Below are 20,172 nucleotides of genomic sequence, written 5' to 3' on the forward strand. Positions count from 1 at the left end.
AAGCTTAGGGGCATGAAGAACATGTTTCAAGGTTAGATGGTTGTTTATGAGGATATCCCCTTGTCCAACTATAGTTGTTAAGGATCCATCAACCAACACTATTTTCCTTGTGCTAGGACATGGTTTATAGGACAAAAAGCTATGAAAGGAAGGGGTCATATGGTATGTGGCTCCAGAGTCAAGAATCCAAGTATTTTTCAAGGCTATGTCTGAAGCGTGTAAGATAAGAGAAGTGGACCTTGTACTAGGACATGGTTTGTAGGACAAAAGCTGTGAAAGGAAGGGGTCATATGGTCTGTGGCTCTAGAGTCAAGAATCCAAGTATTTTTCAAGGCTATGTCTGAAGCGTGTAAGATAAGAGAGGTGGAAGTAATACCTATGAAGGATAAGTTAGAAGTACTTGCCCTGACCCTTTTTCAAGAGTTCCCAACAAACTCCTTAATTTCTCTATTTCTTCCCGGTTTAGCTCCATTGATTCAGCTTGGTCTAGAGCTTTACCCTCTGTAATCTACTGGCTATTGGCTACATAGGCTTGTCCCTTTGGTTGTCCCCCTTTACCTAGCTTACCATGAAGCTTCCAGCATTTTCCAATGGTGTGTCTAGGCTTCTTGCAGTATGTGCACCACAAATTATCCTTGTTTGTGGTTTTAGCTAAATCCGAAGGCTTCCTATCTTCTCTTGTTAATCTCTCCTAACCAAGGCCTTTCAAGGTTAACAAGCTTGAACCCTCCATAGGATTTGTCTCCAGCATCACCCCCCTTCTGCCTTCCTCCGCACGCACTATTGATATTGCCTCATTTAAAGAAGGCAATTCAGACTTGCCAAAGATTTGGACCCTAACTGCATCATACTCTACATTGAGTCCTGCAAGAAAATCGTAGGTTCTCTCCTTCTCCACAAATCTCTTTTGAATGGCAACATCCTCACTGCACTTCATTTAGATACACTGATAGTGATCCAATTCTTGTCACAAGGTTTGCAGTAAATTTGCATACTCGGTTATAGACTAAGTCCCTTGTTTAGTGGCTACTACCTTAATCCTAATTTCATAGATTTGAGCATCATCGTTTACCTTCAAATATGTGATCTTCATAACTTTCCAAATCTCCATAGTCGTGGTAAGAAACATCATTGTGACACTAATTTCTGGAATCATGGAGTTCCAAAGGCAGGACACTACCAGTGAGTCTTCTCCATCCCAAGAAGCATATGCGAGATCACTTTTTTTAGGCCCAGTTCCAAGCGAATCAACTTTCCCTTGCCTTTCAGGAACGTCCTAATTAGTTGGGACCACTTGAGGTAGTCTTTCCATTCAACAGATAGGCTTCTTGGTTATTTTTTAATTCTCCACCGGTGATCGCACCACTACTAGAACTGCCCAAAAAATGAACTTCATTGGTGCTACCGAATTCTATGGAGTCGGTCATGATTCTAAGGTTATGAAAGAAGATTGGATCAAAGAAGGTTTCGGCCACAAACGATCGAGGAAGGCCTTACTTCTAAGGTAGAACCTAAGGCTCTAATACCATGTCAAGAAGGGAAAAAATATCCAATCGTATTCATTCTAAGGGGAAAATAAAACATGTATACATGCCTATCACTCGTATAGGCAGTTTCCTAAGTCTAATTAGGAAGTTTCCTAATTAGATAGTTTCCTAAACTAACTTAGGAAATATGTACAGAAAAGGAAACAACTTACAATTGTAAATACAATCAAATCAGAAAACAATCAACACTATACACGATACAAACAATATTAGGAAGGATACTAATTTGCTCGTTTTCTAACCAAAAAAAAAATGTGAAATATAACTTCTTGGAAACTGATTAATGAATCTCATCCTTGCTTGTCAGTTCTCATTAGATATTTGATTTTTGTTAAATAACTTCTACTCTTCCATGCATATAATATCACAATGAAAAAGATTTAATCTGTTTTCAGTATGTAGGATATGTTCTAATTCAGTTTTATTTGGTTTTGTAGGTTCCAGAAATGTCTTCTATAAGTACATCTATTGACCTCAATTTAGGCATATTGTTTGTAGAGTCCCCTCGTTGCAAAATGAAACTGCAGATCAGACTAAAAACAGATTCATCTATGGCTGGGGGAGATGAATTGGGCATATATTCCCAGAGGTACACTATTAAATGTCCACCATCTTGTATCCCAACCACTATTAATTTGATCTTAAATGTACTGGGTTCTTAGTTATTAAAATTGTTGCACTTACCGTTGATTTCATCTTAAATGTACTACACATTCGAGCAGATTCATAAGGCTTGTAGCATTGAAATTAATAGATCCATCTAATTAAGCAATGATACTCTGATTACTATTTATGTTGATAAGAGGAAGTTTGAATTAGTACTTCGGTATATCACTGATCAGTGATCAATCATCTTATTTTGATTTCTCTCTGTCTCTCTCTCTCCAAGATTCTTTGCAACTTGTATAATTACTATTCCTATACAATTTGTTCAAAAATGTGTAAGCAATCTGATGGCCCTATTTCTCTGTTAGTTCAAAATTTGTATGAAATCAGATTATCCTACTTCAATCAAATGGTCCTGTTTGTGGAAGAGTAACTGATATTGTTTTTGTCTTTTGTTTCTTATTTACTGTTGTGCTTGGCTATCAATTATGTATTTTTGGTAGGCGGTAGTGTATAATTTAATTTGTATATATGGACAGTCAAGTCCTTAATTGTTTTGATGTAACAGTTTCTCTATTCTTCAATAATATTTTTCTCTCGAGGTCTTATTCATCTCGATTTCCTTCCTGTCCAACCTTGAAGCTCTCGCTTCATGGTATCAGAGCTCAATTTGACTCACATCGATGTCTTCTCCTCACACCGTTAGCTCCTCTTCATTGCCTCGCTTCAATTCTGTACTATTGTCGGTATCACAGCCGGACTTTACAATGATGGCGAAGGCGTTTAGTTTTGTTCTGATCAAATTGGACTCCAGCAACTATCTGTTCTGGAAAGCTCAGATTTCAACGGCGATTAGGGCGTTCGATTTGCAATAGTACATTAACAAGGCTCCAACACCTGTGCAATACATTCGCGATCTAGAGAATCCAGATCGCGATGCTCAAGTGCTCAATCCCGATTATCTCAATTGGATCAAGTCAAATCAACTTCTCTTAGGCTGGTTATTTTCAACTATGGAGAAGGATGTTTTAGCACAAGTTATTCACTGTGAGTCTTCATCTGAAGTTTGGAGTGTGCTTGAAAACTTATACTCACAACAAACTATTGCAAAATCGTTTCAATTAAAGCAACAATTAAGGTCTATGAAGAAGAATGATCTGTCAGTCAATGATTACATTCTAAAACTTAAAAGTATTGGACACGCCCTAGCTGCTATCGGAGAGCCATTGAGTGATAGAGAACTGTTGATGGCCATTTTGCATGGCTTGGATAGTGATTTTGAGATTGTCATAAGTCTAATTTGTTACCAGATCGATGATATTGACATAGACAAAGTCCAATACCTTTTATTAATGCATGAACAGCGGCTTGCTGCTAAGAACACCTCTAGTGTTTCTTCTGTCTATAATATTGGATCTGCAAGTGTTAATTTGACCTCACAATGGACAAAGGATGATTCTGGAGTGTCTAGAGGTGGTGTTGGTTCTAAAGGTGTGCCTTTTAGAGGTGGAAATTATAGAGGACGAGGATGTGGCCGGTCCTCTGAACATAGAATGTATTATCAGCTTTGTGGAAGGCCTGGTCATTTGGCCGACCATTGTTACCATCGGTTTGATCGGAACTTTCAGAGGAGCTCATCATTATCTTCTAGTCCTAATTTTGGGTAGAGGCGGTGGTTCTTTGGTACATAATCCTCAGTCATTCGTGGCTCATCCCATCGGCTCTAATGAAGCCTACTTAGTTGCTAATTCTGAGGTTTACTATGGCAGCTTGCCCTCACCTTCAAACATGTCCTCTTCATTTTCTACCTCTCTCCTATATCAACCTCTCGTGGTGACACTTCGTGGATTGTGGACTTCGGTGCCTCAAATCATATCACCTCCAACTTGAACAACCTGTCCATTCACTCTCCTTATGGCGGCAATGATAGAGTTGCAGTTGGCAACGGTAAGAAGTTACCTATCTCTCATATTAGCTCTGGTCACCTGTGCACACAAACTTCTCCTCAAACTTTTTTGTCCTTACCTAATGTGTTGCATGTTCCGTCTATGCAACAGAATCTTATCAGTGTTTCTCAGTTGACTAAGGATCATAACCTGATTACTGAATTTCATTCTGACTCTTATTTTGTTAAGGACAATAAGTCAGGTTGTGTGCTGCTTCGAGGGATTCTTAGAGATGGATTGTATCGTCTTGTTCCAACCTTTGATCCTAGATTGATGCCTGATTTTGTTTCTAAGTCAAGAATACCAGCAGCTTCCTTGTCAAGACAAATTCAAGCTGCTTCTGCTTCTATAGATTGTTCTTTTTCAAATAAATGTAAAGGACTAGCTTAGTCTACTAAGTCCTCTTTTCCTATTGCTTCCTATGTTTCTAAAATTTGTCAGCAGTGGCATGACAAATTAGGACATCCTTCTTTACATGTACTTCGACTCGTGTTGAATAAAATTGGTCTTCAAGTTCGAATATGTTCTTTTGTGATTCTTGCAAGATAGGTAAAATGCATCAACTTCCTTTTGATGATTGCATGATTACAGCCAAAGCTCCCCTAGAACTTGTTTATTTCGATTTATGGGGACTAGCACCAATGCTGTCCACTGAGGGGTTTAGATACTATATTGTTTTTGTTGATGCATACACTAGGTACACATGGCTATATCCTTTGATGCCTTAGCCATTTTTAAAACATTTCACAAGCTTTCCGAACTCCAGTATAATACCAAACTCAAAGCTCTTCAAACTGACAATGGTGGTGAGTTCAAAGTCTTTATACCTTATCTTATTGCTTGTGGCATTCAACCTAGATTCACTTATCCTCATACACACAAACAGAATGGTGTGGCTGAGCATAAACATCGCCACATAGCTGAAATGGGCCTTACCTTATTAGCTCATGCCCAAATGCCCTTAAAATTTTGGGTAGAAGCATTTACTATTGTTGTCCATATCATTAATCTTTTGTCAGCTTCTACCTTAAAATTCTAGTCCCCATTTTTAGTCATTTACCATAAAGAGCCTGATTATATGTAATTACAATTGTTTGATTGTGCTTGTTTTCCCTTCCTTCGACCCTATAACAAGCACAAATTTCAATTTTATTCAACCAAATGTGTATTTCTAGGCTATAGCCATGAGCATGCTGGTTTCAAGTGTTTGCACCCCTCAAGGAGAGTCTATATTTCTTGTCATGTCAAGTTTAATTTAGAGGAATTTCCTTATTCTACATTGTGGACTTCCTCCTCAAGTTGTAACTCTCCATCTTCTGTTTCAAATGTTTGTTCTAATCAATCTACTTCTACTCTTCATTCCATTTCTTCTTTTCCTTTCCGTCCTTTCTCTTCGGTATATCCTCAAGCATCACAATCCTCTCCTTTGTCCTCTATTGTTCCTTCCTGCATACCTGATAATCCTTCTGCTCAACCCTTACCTAGACCTCCAGAGTGTTTGAGATATACTCCATCTTCTCTTCAACCTGATCACCCTAATCCTTCTAAATCTAAGCTCACTCCTGCTCCATCCATTCATCTTATGATCACCCGGTTCAAGGCCAAACATCTTCCAGTTTCCTCTCCATATGCTTTAGTAAGCACCTAAGAACCCAATTCAGTTCAAGAGGCTTTTTTAGATCCTAAGTGGGTTAGAACTATGAATGAAGAATATACCGCTCTTCAACGCAATCAGACATGGATTTTGGTTCCATTTTCTTCTTATATGAACCTGATTGATTGCAAATGGGTGTTTAGGCTGAAATATAATTCTGATGGATCTGTTTTAAAACATAAGGCTCGGCTAGTTGCAAAAGGTTTTCTTCAAAACCCTAGTGTTGATTACAGTGAGACCTTTAGTCCGGTGGTTAAGGCTCCTACTATTAGGGTTTTGTTCTCTTTGGCAGTCACCTTCGGTTGGGATATTCAGCAGGTTGACGTCAGCAATGCCTTCTTGAATGGTGATCTTGGTGAGGCTATTTTTATAAGGCAACCAAAAGGGTTTGTTAGCCCTGAGTTTCCTACCCACATTTATCGGTTGAAAAAGTCCTTATATGGTCTACGCGAAGCCCCTCATGCTTGGTATAATAAGCTAAAGGGAGCCTTACAACAGTGGGGATTTAAGAAAGAAGTTTTTTATGCCTCTCTTTTCATTAAAAGGACTTCTCGTTATGTGTTGTTTGTCCTAGTATATGTTGATGATATTTTGGTGACTGGTTCAGACTCCTTGGCTCTTTAGGAGTGTATTCATGATTTGGACAAGAATTTTGCACTTTTAACTCTTGGGTCGGTTAACTATTTTCTTGGGTTTGAAGTGTATAGAAACTCCATTGGTCTTTATCTCACACAATCCAAGTTCGCCATGGATTTGTTAAAGAAAGCAGTGATGGATAACTATAAATCTTATCCAACACCTATGACTTCGGGCCTATCTTTGACTGATGAATGTGATCTCTTTTCTGAGCCTTCATTTTATCGAACCATAATAGGCTCCCTAGAGTATTTGACTTACACTCGGCCAGATATTGCATTCACAATAAATAAGTTAAGCCAGTTTCTTTCAGTTCCTAAAGTTCAACACTAACAGGCCTGCAAAAGACTGTTGAAGTATCTTAAGGGTACTCCTCATCTGGGGCTGATGTTTACACCTTCTCCTCAAGATATGTCTCTGCATGTTTTTACAGATGCGAATCATGCCAGGTGTAAGGTGACCCGCAAGTCTACCAATGAGTTATATGTGTTTCTTGGTTGTAACTTACTGGTCTGGGGCTCTAGGAAGCAATCGGTGGTGACTTGGTCAGTAGGAGAAGCAGACTACCGAGCAGTGGCCCAACGAGTTATAGAAATCTTGTGGTTGAAGTTGTTGATGTCAAAGCCGGGGTATCCTTGTGAGAAGACTCCTATCTTGTGGTGTGACAACCTAGTAGCTAAGAGTATGGCTGAGAACCCTGTTTTTCACTCTAGGACAAAGCACATTGAAGTTGATGTGCATTTTGTCCGTGAGAAAATTGAAAATGGAGATGTTGATGTTCGGTATGTACCTACTCTTCATCAGGTGGCTGATATTCTTACAAAGGATTTATCAAGGGATCGGTTTGTATTTCTGCGCAACAAGCTAAGGCTTCAGCAGTCACCCATGAGTCCCTCTCAGCCTGTTGTTTGTGCTGATTCTAAAGTACAGTTGTTATCTACAACAGCTGCAGGTGGTTCAGCAGGCTTAATGCTGCCAAGGGAGCCTAATTTGAGGGGGAGTGTAGAAGAGTAGCTGATATTGTTTCTGTCTTTTGTTTCTTATTTACTGTTGTGATTGGTTATCAATTAAGTATTTCTGGTAGGCAGTAGTATATAATTTAGTTTGTATATAAGGACAATCAAGTCCTTAATTGTTTTGATGTAACAATTTCTCTATTCTTCAATAATATTTTTCTCTCGAGGTCTTATTCATCTCGATTTCCTTTCTGTCCGACCTTGAAGCTCTCGCTTCACTGTTTCTCTATTTGTATTCAATTTGTTGAAAATATTTCTTTCCTGCTATTTGTTTGCATTCTGTACATTTGTTTCTCATACTTATTCTGTTTTTTTTTTTTTTTTATCAAAGGTAAATGTATAAAGATCAAAAAAACTGTACAAGTACACTGGGCATACCCAGGAAAACAATCAGTGACCCATAGAGAGGGCCTCAAACTGAATCAAAACATGAGGATACAAAGTAAAAGTGACCATGTATACTTGTGTTTTGATCCTACGAATGACAGAATCAATACAAGGCATATTGTCTTCAAAAATCTTCCTATTCCTTGTGTTCCAAAGGTAGTAAACAGTGCAGGCAAGAGCAATCCTCTTGACCTTGGCTTGCCACGATGATCCTCGAGCTTCTTTCTTTAACCATTTTAAAGCACTTGGAATAGTGCTCATGAGCCTCGATAGTCCCAGCCATTCACGGATGCTGCCCCAAACTGATTTGCTGAAAGGGCATTGAAAGAATAGGTGACTGTTGGTCTCCACATCAGTCCCACATAGTGCACAATTTCTGTCAATATCAAGATAAAGCAGCCTGTCCCTCGTAAGAAGCTTTGCTTTGGCAGCCAGCCAAAGGGTGAAAGCATGCTTAGGCACCACACTCGGGTGCCATACATCAGATGCCCAGACCCTCAAAGGGCCTTTGTCGCGAAAGAAATTATAAGCGGCCGAAATGAAGAAGCGACCATTGTTGACCCAGCTATCTAAGGGAGTTATGGTAGCATCATTAGACCCAGCTTCTAGCAGAATTTTGTCCCTTATCCAGCGTAGCTTCTTAAGAAGAAGGGAGTCATCACTTCTGCCAGACCATGCCCACACGGACTGTCCCTTGAGATATTCATGAGATACCCATTTGACCCAAAGAGAATCCTTCTTTTGATGGATGTCCCACAGAGATCTGGCAAGAAGGGCAAGGTTCCAAACTTTAATATCTTTGAAACCGAGACCACCTTCTTTTTTAGGCAAACAGATGTCTTTCCAAGGCACAAGAGGGTGCTTGGAGTTCCAAAGGAATTCACGGCATAAACGGATGATGCGAACAATAACCGCTGAAGGAATAGGCAGGATGGAGAGCCAAAAACTCTCTACACCTTGAAGCACAGCACGAATTAATTCTGCCCTGCCAGCATAAGATAGAGAGGCGGAGGGCCATGCACTGGTGAAAGCTGCCATTTTGTCCACAAACGGGGCATAATGTGAGACTTTGAGCTTTTCAGCCGCAAGAGGGATACCAAGATATCTAAATGGCATGGACCCATTGGGAAAACCAGTTAGGCTTCGAATATCTTCAAGATCGGGACCCGCTATGCCAGCAGAGTATAGGCTGGATTTAAAGGCATTTGCTGAGAGGCTTGAAACAGCCCCAAATCCATTGAGGCAGTCCATGAGAATTTTTATAGAAATGGGGTCACCCCTTGCCATAAGAAGCAGGTCATCCGCAAAAGCTAGATGCATGATCCTCTGATCACCACACTTGGGATGGAAATTGAATTCTGAATTATTGGTTGCCACTTTGATGGACCTGGAAAAATACTCAAGGCAGCAAACGAATATGAAGGGGGACAGAGGATCTCCTTGGCGAAGCCCTTTTCTCCCTTGGAAAAACCCGTGCAAGCTGCCATTAATCATAAGGGGAAAAGAGGTGGTTGAGACGCACTGCATGATCCACCCAATAAATTGTTGGGGAAAACCCAAACCGGATAGAGCAGCCTCGATGAAGACCCAACTGACAGAATCAAATGCTTTGCGAAGATCAACTTTGATCATGCAACGCGGAGAGATCCGCTTCCTGTTATATTTCCTGAGAAGCTCTTGGGCAAGATGAATGTTCTCAACCAAGCCCCTCCCCTCAATAAAAGCAGCCTGAGCACGATCAATGATGGAGTTCATAACAGGGGCCATTCTCGCTGCTAAGATCTTGGAAATGACCTTGTAGGTGACATTGCAGCATGATATAGGCCTGAAATCTCCTACTGAAGGAGAATGGGAAGACTTCGGAATGAGCACGATAGCAATGTGGTTGATCTGTTTAAGAAGGGAGGTGGCATTGAAAAATTCCAAGACTGCTTCAGAGAAATCAACTCCAATCGTGGGCCAAGCTTTCTTGAAGAAGTAAGAAGAAAAGCCATCTGGCCCAGGAGATTTACCATCACCGATGTCAAAAAGCGCCTCTTTAATTTCAACCATAGAGATGGGCTTGGCAAGGGCATCAACCTGATCAGAAGATACTCTTGGACCCGCATCAAAGACACTGAAATCAACCGGCTGGCAGCTGCTGGAAACACCGAGCAAATTTTGATAATAAGAAAGGAACTCATTGGCCACTTGCTGCTGAGAAGAGGAAATTGAGCCATCATCCCTGGTGATCGATGCAATATAATTTCTCTTGGCATTCCGCTTAACAAGGGCGTGAAAGAATTTGGTGCATTTGTCGCTGTTCATGATGTACTTGCATTTAGCAAGTTGACCAAGGAATTGCCTCTCAGCATTTTTAAGGAAGCTGGTTGATTTCCGTAACTCAGCCACCTTATTTTGGAGCTCATGGTTGGCAGGGTCATCATGCAGGGCAAGCTGAGCAACTTTAAGATCACAAGAAGCCTTATCAGCTCTGGCTGAAATATGGGTGTAATGAGCAGAGTTGAGCTGCTTTAAAGGCTCCTTAAGGCTGCGAAGCTTCTTACAAAAAATGAACTGTTTGAACCCAAAAAACTGATGCGACCAATGATGGTTGACCAGGGCTTGAAAATCATCGTGATCAGCCCACATATTGAAGAAACGGAACGGCCTGTTGGAAGGTCTAGAAGGATGGAAAAGAGTGACCAGGCAAGGGGAATGGTCAGATAAGAATCCTGACGGGAGAAAATTTGCACAACCTTGGAGACCCTCGGAAATCCAGCAATTATTCACCATGGCTCTGTCAAGCTTACTCCACACCGAGTTGTTTGACCAAGTATAGCGACAACCAAGGGACTGCAAGTCAGAAAGCCCTGAAGAAACACAGCATTCTACAAAGTCCTTGACTTCATAGGGGGTAATCTCTGAGCCATTACATCTGTCCCCGATGCTTAAAACGTTGTTAAAATCACCCAAGACCAACCAAGGGGAGGAACAAAGAGCCCCAAAGTCCCTAAGATTGCTCCATAATGGCCTCCTGTCGACTATAGAATGCATGGCATATACAAAGCTAATAGAGAAGGAAATAAGGGAAACCTTACAGATAGCTTTGCAATGGATAACTTGCGGAGAGATATCAATAGGCTCAAGAGCCACCTTCGACGAGTCCCATAGAATAAGAATGCGACCAGCTTGATGGGAGTGAAAATTATTCAACTCACTCAACCCTTGAAACCTGGTTGCCATGATCCTTTGAAGCTTCTCAGAATTCAGCTTACACTCTAAAATTCCCATAACAGCAATGTTATAACGATTCATGAGGTCCCTGACCCCGGAATGCTTAAGGGGCATATTAAATCCTCTTATATTCCAACTGGCACAGATCATGAAGACTTTCGGAGGGCGGACCCCTCTTGACACTTTTCTTCAGGCTGGGGGCCTTAACCTTAGTAGAGGGACCCACTAATGCGGGCAAGGGACTCTGCACTTCTGCCATGGTTGCCTCAGCGAGATGATCCTCTTGGACCTGCCTTAGCCTACTACTTCTCTTCCTGTAAGTCACCATGGTGAATGGGCCCCCCGTGTCACTGTCCTCAATGTGCACCAACTGGGAAGAAGGAAGGTCAATGGCCTGCTCCACATGAGGGACTGATTGAGGCGGATCAGCAGAAGTGGAGGCAGAAATCACCTCCTGGTGGGACCCTGCCATTTGAACTGAGACCTTGCCCGCTTGGGAAGGATCAGAGATTTCCTTTCCTTTTGGGGAGGGATTGCTCTTATTCTTCTTCTTGGGGGACTTCGATTTGGCAGCTTTCTTCTTTGTAGGATCAGGTTGACCCTTATCCGGCACTAAGGCATCAGCACTGACTTCGACGCATATATGTTCCTGCTCCTTTAATGGAGGATCCTTTTGCTGCATAGGATCTGGGATCTTATCACCCATCACAGGAACCAGCTCAGGGCTCTGGACAGGCCCCTCAGATGGAACCGATTTTTGCTTACTGGCCTTACAGCTTTGACGGGTGTGACCAAAAAGCATACAAAGAGGACAGAATTGTGGCTCGTACTCGTAAACAACACGCTGATGGCGAAGCTCACCACACGGCATCTTAAATGTGACCTCACGGACCAGGTCTTTAGACACATCAATCTCCACAAGAGCCCGAGCAAATGAAAGCCTCTCTTTAGTTGCTGTGTTTCTGTCGCTCGCAATAGGAACACCCAATCTTGATGCAATCCTACCAAGCAATGTTGGATTCCAGAAGTCAATAGGAAGGCCCGGAAATCTGACCCATAGAGGCAGATGGACATCCAGAGATTCATCAAAATCAAAACATTTGGGCATGACCTTTAGGAACAAGAGACGCCCAAATGCAAAGTACGGCCCTCCCCTGAGCACAAGGTCCCTTGATTCAGCATCCCCAAACTTGAAAACCAGCCATCCACTTGAATGGGGGAAATATTGGTATGGGATTTTCCACGAGCTGCATAGTTTCAGTAAGGCTTGTTTCCCTGGGAATTTCCCAGCAAAGTAGCCCATCAAACAATGTCCCAGAGCTCTCTCAACATTATCTACCTCCATCGGATCAACAACGAGCATCTCGCCACTGTTCTCAAATTTTGGTAGAGCGAAACCATGAACTTGTTGCTTCTTGGAGTTCTTAAATAGTCCCACCCATGGGCCTGAAGCTTTGGGAGCAGAAGGAACAGATGGACTATTCTCGCTGGGCCCTTCCACCTTGTTAACCGAGACAGTATCCTCATCCCCCAAGGTGCATGACTTGGTAGTGGATGATTCGGGTCCCTCATTATCTGGCATAGCTGAAGCACTTGTTGATAAAGCATCGCCATTAATACATGTTTCGATAGCTGGATCTGTCAAACCCGTTGGTGGAGCATCTTTACTGGCCATGAAGGATGACCGCAGAAAATAACAGCCACCTAGATGTCCAAAGACCCACAGTGGTCTGACATGGCCCGAGGCCCCCAAGAGCAAAGAGCGGTGGAACAGCAAGGAGCCTCCAAGGATGGAGGTCGGGGACCACCACTAAGAAGAATCAAAGGCGAACTTCATGGGTATTCACCCAGATGCACGCTGAAAATTCAAAAAAGTGGGAGGCAGGAATTTCGAAATTTTGAAAACATTTGAAATCTGCTTCAATGGATCCGAGCGCTGACCCGTTGAACAGCCAATCCAGAGCAAATCACTGAAGCTAATCCATGAACAATGAGACTCTGGACCAAGAATCACTGAACAGCACTTGAAAAATAATCAGAGAAATCACAAAGTGAGGCAGCGGAATGTAGGAACACGGAAATCGCCCCCCCCCCCACCCAGCGAGACATTCTCTCTCTAACCCCACTTTTTAATTTAGGAGTCGGGTAGGAGGCATTATTATATTGTAACAATAAATTGTTTGTTTGCTCTTAATGATATAATGTTGTGTCCTTATACACATATCTGTATTGCATAGTATAATTTCTTTAAATGTTATCATTATTATTTGTTTAAAAAATACTTAATATGCTTCTCTTGTGTCTTTTGTATAGGAAATCTATTACAATTGTACATATTTTTATAATATATAATATTGTTATTTCTTATAGAAATATACTTGAAATGGTACCACAGTACTGTCCAATACCAATACTGTATTGTACCAATAACAAATTTGATACCTTGTTCAGTACAGCATTCACAGCTATGGTTTGATCTGTTGCACAAAGGTTTTTGCATGATTCCTACTTTATTGACTATTATTTTTGTGATGAAATGAGTATTTACCAGGACACATGATTTGTTGGAAGAAGAAGAATATTAACCCACCTCTTTCACCTCCCCCACCCCCAACTTTCTTCCTGAATTATAAACCCACCCCCCGGGGAATAAACAAGGTGAAAACTAATGTTGCACAAAACATCAAACTGCCCAAGAGCTTAAGCAGGAGAAGAATTGTATTGATATTGGCCTTCCTCCTGGTAAGGTAAGTAGAATTTAGTGATACTTTTGCTTGATCACTAAACTAGCATAACCCAAATTGACCAACATAAACTCACCAATAGCTTATATTTAGCAATTCCATACTACCAGAATACCCTGTGAAGACTGAACGCATGGAAAATTAAAAAACAAAAAAAACACACAAATGCATGTAGAAAGCATTTTAATTTGAAGTACATAAAATTAAGTCTGAAGTTACCTATAGAAAAGTGAAAGGTATAGTCAAATTGTGCTCAATAGAGGTTTGGTCATATGAAAAGACAACCAATAGAGGCTTTTGTGAGAAGAGTTGATAGAATGGAATAAGTATCTAGAAAAAGAGGTAAAGGAAGACCAAGAAAAACTTGGTGGGAGACACTTAGGTATGACATGAGTTATAAAGGGCCTTCAAAAGGGTAAGGTAATAAATAGAAATGACTAGGTAGATAGAATTTGTGTAACCAATCTCACAGTGGGATAAAGGTTTTTGATATGTTGTTGTTTTAGTCAAACTGTGCTCAATGCAAAATTATATTTTTACCTGGGTCTACTTTTCATGTTCTACATCAATCAATCTTGGCAAATTGCAATCTGACAACCTTCTATTAAACAGATACGAAGTCCAGGTTTATGATAATGAAGTTAACATTTGGTTTAGCAATGCTGTTGGTCGACCTTGCACTCTATTAAGATGTTCAGGCTCAAAGGATTCTGTTTGCTTGAACAATGGCAAAAAGGTAGGCAAGTGCAGAGATGTAGAGACAAAATTGAATTTCGTCAATGAAGCCCAGTTTTTGCTAATCTCTATGGAAAGTGTATCTGATCTCAATAACAGATTATGCTCAAGTATGTTCCAATATACTCCTTCCTCGTCACATATTTGCTATTCTTTTCTTGAAGCTTAAATTTTGGCATTTTTTGGTCTGAAGTAGTTGTCTTTGCTGAAATTTCTTTCATTTAACTTTTTATTTGAAGCATGCATGTTATTATCTGGCTAATGAAGATGGATCTGGTTAATCCAAAATGGTGTTTGCTTATAACCATGTTATGACTAACCAATTTCCAGAACAATGCCTATAACTAATGCAAGGACTATACTACTGCAATGTACAATGTCGGCGCCACCCAAAGCCTTATTTCCAATGGTGGTGTCAGCTACATGGATTCTAATTGTCCAATCATCACATTCCTGATGTGACTATATTTTTCTTTTCAAGAATTGTTGGGCATATAGATAGTGGTTAATGTCAACATCTTCCTTTGTCCTAATTTTCAATCAAGGGCAAATTTATGAAAGAAATTTCTGTGGATTGCAGATGTGCAGAAAGGGCTTCGTGGACCACCGATTCCATTGAACCCAATGAGATTCCGGCCCAACCTTATCATATCTGGTGGAGAACCATATAGAGAAGATGAGTGGAGTAGTCTTAAAATTGGAAATAAGCATTTTCTGGTAAGTTATAGGTATGTGGAAGGTATGTAGAAATTGAGTTAGGTAAAGTGAATAATGTGCTTTTTTTTTTTTTTTTTTTTTTGGTGCTTTTGGCATTCATACAAAGCACAATGATGATTGAGTTTTTTTTTTTTTGGTGCTTTTGGCATTCATACAAAGCACAATGATGATTGAGTTAAGCTTTATTAGAATATGTTTCTGTTTTTTCCCATTGCTACCACAGCTTATATATTATCCTGGTTGAGCTTCATTTGCATTTTGCCCTTCCTGGAATATGAGGAGGGAACATGTAAGGCACATGAACAGTCAAGAAGAGAGTGGATTATTTGTGTTACTGCCTGTGGTTTCTCACTACATTGGTGAATTCTGATTGCTTCAACAATATTTTCATCTCTTGTCCTTCCAATGACCTGTGATCTTTTAATTTAAAGATTATGTAGTAGAACCATTAGCTGTCTTTTGACATTTATACTAGTTGTTCCTCATTGCATTGGTGAATCTTAATTGCTTCTAAAACTGTCTTGCATATGCTTCTCGTGGCAATGTTTCAATTTAATCAGAGTAGGAACAAGAGCTTTAAGTTTTGAGCAGTCAAAATATTGGCCCTGTTTGGTTGGCTTCCATATTCAGTTTTTAGTTTTTTTTTCTTTTTGGGAATGCAAATAAAAAATAGTGTCTGGTTGCATGTTTTCATTTCAAGAAAGGTCAAAAATAATGGAAGCTTTTGAAAAAATGAATACTCCCAAAACGTTCCACACCCCATGCACCTGACAGCCCAACTATTCTTCCTTCATTTTTTCTTCTTTCTCACCCACCCCAAATTTCTTCTTTCTCACCCACCCCAAATGCTCTGACAACCATCCCCCGGTGACCCATGATTGAGTTTCTTCTTCTCTCCTTTCTTTTTCTTTCTTATTCTTATTTTTTATTTTCCTTTTTGCCCCTCGACATGAACTCATCCGGGAGCCACTGCACCCCCCAGATGGGATCAAGGAGTTAACAACTGCCAAATCCAAGTATGGGGCTCCTAACAATAAAGAGGAAGAGGAGAGGATGATGAGGAAAAAACTATTACGGTTAAGGGCATTTTTGTTGATATTAATTAGATTATTACATACATTTGATCACTTGATAAAAGAAACAAAATTTTATTGAATACTGTTGATTTATTCTCGAATCCTATATGGAGATTGGAAGATAAAGTCTTGAGGTAGTAACCTTCCTAAAACTAGATAGATATTATCTTCCAAGTTTAGAAAGTATTTCAGATTTAGAAATTTCCTATCCTTGTATTTACATCTTTCTTATTTTCTTGTATAGTGTACAGCAAGTTTTTCCTTTTTTGTAACTTTCTTATTCTGTAATCTTCTTCCCTATTAATAGGGAATGTATCCTAGCATCTATACTGAATAAGAGAATTACGAGTGTCTTCTTCTTCCTTCATATTTCTGTACCCAATTCTACAATACTGTATTCAGTTTTTATTTTCACAATTTTGAAAAGATCAATGAAGCTAGCATACATATTCAGTTTCAGTTGTTTGACAAAAAATGTGACCCTAACGCAAAAATAAAAATCAAAACTAAAAACGTAAAACTGAAAACTCTGCCAAAAGGCCCAAAAAAACTTGCTTTTCCTTTTGCTGGTGGCTTGAAGCATTGTGTGATTCAGGATGCATAGTACTTATACAGGAAAAGGAAAAAACGTACCATAGTGATGTAAACAGATGCTCACTCTTGGAAGGCTGCCCAAGGAAATCAAATATCAATCCTCAATTCCTATCACTAAAAAAGTTGGTAGGTACTTTTGCAAAGAAATTTGACCTACTCATGCACCAATATCAAATATGATTCAGAAAATTATGATTCGTTACAGCTTTTAAAAGGTTGATAAACTTCAAACGGGTGTTTCTTCTTGCACATTGAGCATCTCTCTCTCTCACCAATATTTCACAGCTCATATATTATTACTTTCTTGTGTGTGCAGTCATTAGGTGGATGCAACTGTTAAAATTACACAGCTCATATATATATTATTACTTTCTTGTTTGTGCAGTCATTAGGTGGATGCAACCGGTGTGAGATGATCAATTTGAATCCTGAAGGCGAAGAGGTGCAGAGGGCAAGGGAGCCTTTGGCTACTTTAGCTTCCTATAGGAGAGTAAAGGTCAGATAAAACACCCTTTAGAAATTCAAGCTGCTTTGGTTGAATGAACTTCAATTCACTGCTATCATGCTATTTCAATGTATGCAGGGGAAGATACTTTTCGGCATACTACTGAGATACGATAACAGCAATGAAGCGGGGCAAGAAACGGATTCATGGCTTGAGGCGGGAGATGAAGTGCATCCACAAACAGAATAGCCTTGGATCTAGTTAGAAGTTAGAACTTCATAAAGATAAGAGGGATGGGTAATTTTCCTGAACCCCCCCTCTCTCTATAGAAGAATGCGCATGCCATCTGTGAACAAATGACAACACTGCTGCTTTGTTGAAGAGAAGCCTGTGTACAAACGAGATACTTGAGCTTATCATAGTCAATCTTTATTTCATTTTCCAACTCATTCAGGAATTTACAATGATATTCATGCCAAGAATAGAGTACCGACTCTGAAGCCTTGCAGAAAAAGGGCGTATATATATACATATATCTAAGATGCCACTGTAAATGTCAGACAAGTTGCTAGTGTTTTCCATAATTGAATTTGTATCTCAAATTTCCAATCCATTTGGCTGGTTTTGATGCTATTGATGTGGACTCCAGAAGGTTGGGCTTTTCACTTAGTAGTGACATCAATTAGTAAAAGACTATAGCTGTATTGAAGTGATTTTTGTTCCTTTTTTTTTTTTTTGTTTGGTGTTTAGTCTTGATTGTTTAGGAATTCCCACGTGCATTCCACGGGGATGGATCTTTTTTTCTGTTTTTTTAACTTTATTATTATTATTTTTTATTCTGATTAGGCTGCAGCAAATAGGTTTTTCTTCTGTTGAGATGACAGTGTGGCAGAAAAGTTAACCTGCTGACAAAAAAAAAAAAAGAAAAAAAATCCAAAGCATGCAAGCAAAGTTGGTATAGAGCATTTCACAGTTATCTGTTTCAGTTTTTGCTTGTTTTGGATTTAGTTAATAATTTCTGCAAAATTGTGATCTAAGTTTGCCATCCATTTCTTCTTCTTATATATTTCAGTTTTAGTCTGGTGGTCAAACTATTTCAGTTATTAGTTTTAATCTGACAGATAAAAACGATAGTTCATTCCTTTGACTGACTTTTACCCATAAACTGAATCAGTCAACTGATCGGTCCCAGTTGAATGGGTTGGATTGGTTGCTTCGGTTCTAACAATATTGATCAAAATTATGATATAGAAATTTAAAAATACAAAACTCATTAGATAATACTTAATTAATAGTTTTAAAAACATGTTGAGATCCTCCTATAATTGGAAAAAGGTTATATAATGATATTAACACAAATTTATGATAAAAATAAAATAAAATTAAAGATCACATATTTAATGAAATTTATGCCTAAACCATAAATATTATTTTTCACATTTTGAAAATGATAATAACCTCTCTTGTTACTAAAAAAAAGATATAAAATGATCATTTTATCCCTATTATCTCTCTTCTCCTTTCTCACTTTTTCTCTCTAAACTAAATGCAAGTAAATTTTATTTAACGAAAATATATAAGCACATTTTAAAAATATATTTTTTTAATTATAAAAATATACTAGATTTTAAAAATGCTTTGAAAATTTAAAAAAAAAATGAACTTGAAATATGTAATATGCACTTCAACATATATATTTCCTAAAATATAAAAACAATAAAAAATCAAATATATATATATATATATATAAAAAGCCAACCACGGTTGGGTTTTGCCATGGTGACCAAGCACGCTTACATATTACATAAACAGAGTCACGTTTATGTAACGGTAGGGTTTTGCCATGGCGATGGATCCTTTTTCTGTTTTTCTAACTTTATTTATTTATTTATTTTGGTTGGTTCTGATTAGGTTGCAGCAAATAGGTTTCTCTTTTGTTGAGATGATAGTGTGGCTGAAAAGTTGACCTGCTGACCCAAAAAAAAAATCCAAAGCACACAAGCAAAGTGGGTTTAGAGCATTTCACAGTTATCTGTTTCAGTTTGTGCTTGCTTTGGATTTAGTTAAGTATTAAAGAAATACGTTTTCCAAAGAAAAAAGAAAAAAAAAAGAATGAGAGAGGAAAAAAATAAGGAAACTAACGGCCAAAAAAAACTAGCGACAGGCTAGCTACGGAAATGAGCTTGTGGCAAAGAGGGCTCACAGCGAAGCTAGCGACAGCGGCAGTGACAGGGTAGCTTGTGAAAAGAAGCTTGCAACGGAAGGGGCTCATTTCAACGAAGGCTAGCGACAGAGAGGCTAGGTGGCCTCGCTACAATTTAAAAAGAAAGAAGGTCGGGACAATGGCCAAGAAGGTTCGCAACAAACTCAAAGAAAGCTCACGGCAATCAAGGAAAGCTTGTGGCAAGCACAAGGGAAGCCTCCTGCAAGAGCCAAGAAAGCTTGCGACAACCAGAAAACTCGGGACAAACAACAAGGAAGCTTCGCAGCAAGCACTGAGAAAGGTCGCAGCAAGGCGTTGGCACTAAGGAAAAGACTAACGACAAAGGAAAATGGGTGGAACCCTCGTAGCAAGGAAGTACCAGTTGTAAGAAGTCTTGAGGCAACACAAGAGAGAAATGCCACGACAAAGAAAAGCTTGCGACATAGAGGCCCTAGAGTCGAGTAAAAGCACAGTAAATTCTTGTGGTAAGGGGAATTTATAAGGAGTGCCGAAAGACCAATAGAGGAAAAGAAATTACCCCACGAGTAATGACTGAGCTAGCGGCAATGTGCCTCTAGCCCCCACTTTTTATTTTGTTGAAATTTTTTACTCTTTCATTTTGCCTAAAGGTAAAACAAAAGCGTGAGGAA

At 39.4% G+C, this 20,172-nt stretch overlaps 1 protein-coding gene across 1 annotated transcript in view; it reads left to right on the top strand.

Annotated features, from left to right (window-relative positions):
- LOC127793305 (molybdenum cofactor sulfurase) overlaps positions 1-17,932 on the top strand; it is a 103,041-nt gene extending 85,109 nt beyond the window's left edge. Inside the window, exons 15-19 of the mRNA XM_052324152.1 lie at positions 1,985-2,136; positions 14,365-14,597; positions 15,068-15,204; positions 17,260-17,370; positions 17,458-17,932. Of these exons, the coding sequence (XP_052180112.1) occupies positions 1,985-2,136; positions 14,365-14,597; positions 15,068-15,204; positions 17,260-17,370; positions 17,458-17,568 (744 nt within the window). The 3' untranslated portion in view covers positions 17,569-17,932. The remainder of the gene's footprint in view (positions 1-1,984; positions 2,137-14,364; positions 14,598-15,067; positions 15,205-17,259; positions 17,371-17,457) is intronic.
- Positions 17,933-20,172: the final 2,240 nt, after the last annotated feature.

Source organism: Diospyros lotus, unplaced genomic scaffold (genome assembly GCF_014633365.1).
Source record: "Diospyros lotus cultivar Yz01 unplaced genomic scaffold, ASM1463336v1 superscaf2, whole genome shotgun sequence".
In the NCBI taxonomy this organism is placed as follows: Eukaryota; Viridiplantae; Streptophyta; class Magnoliopsida; order Ericales; family Ebenaceae; genus Diospyros; species Diospyros lotus.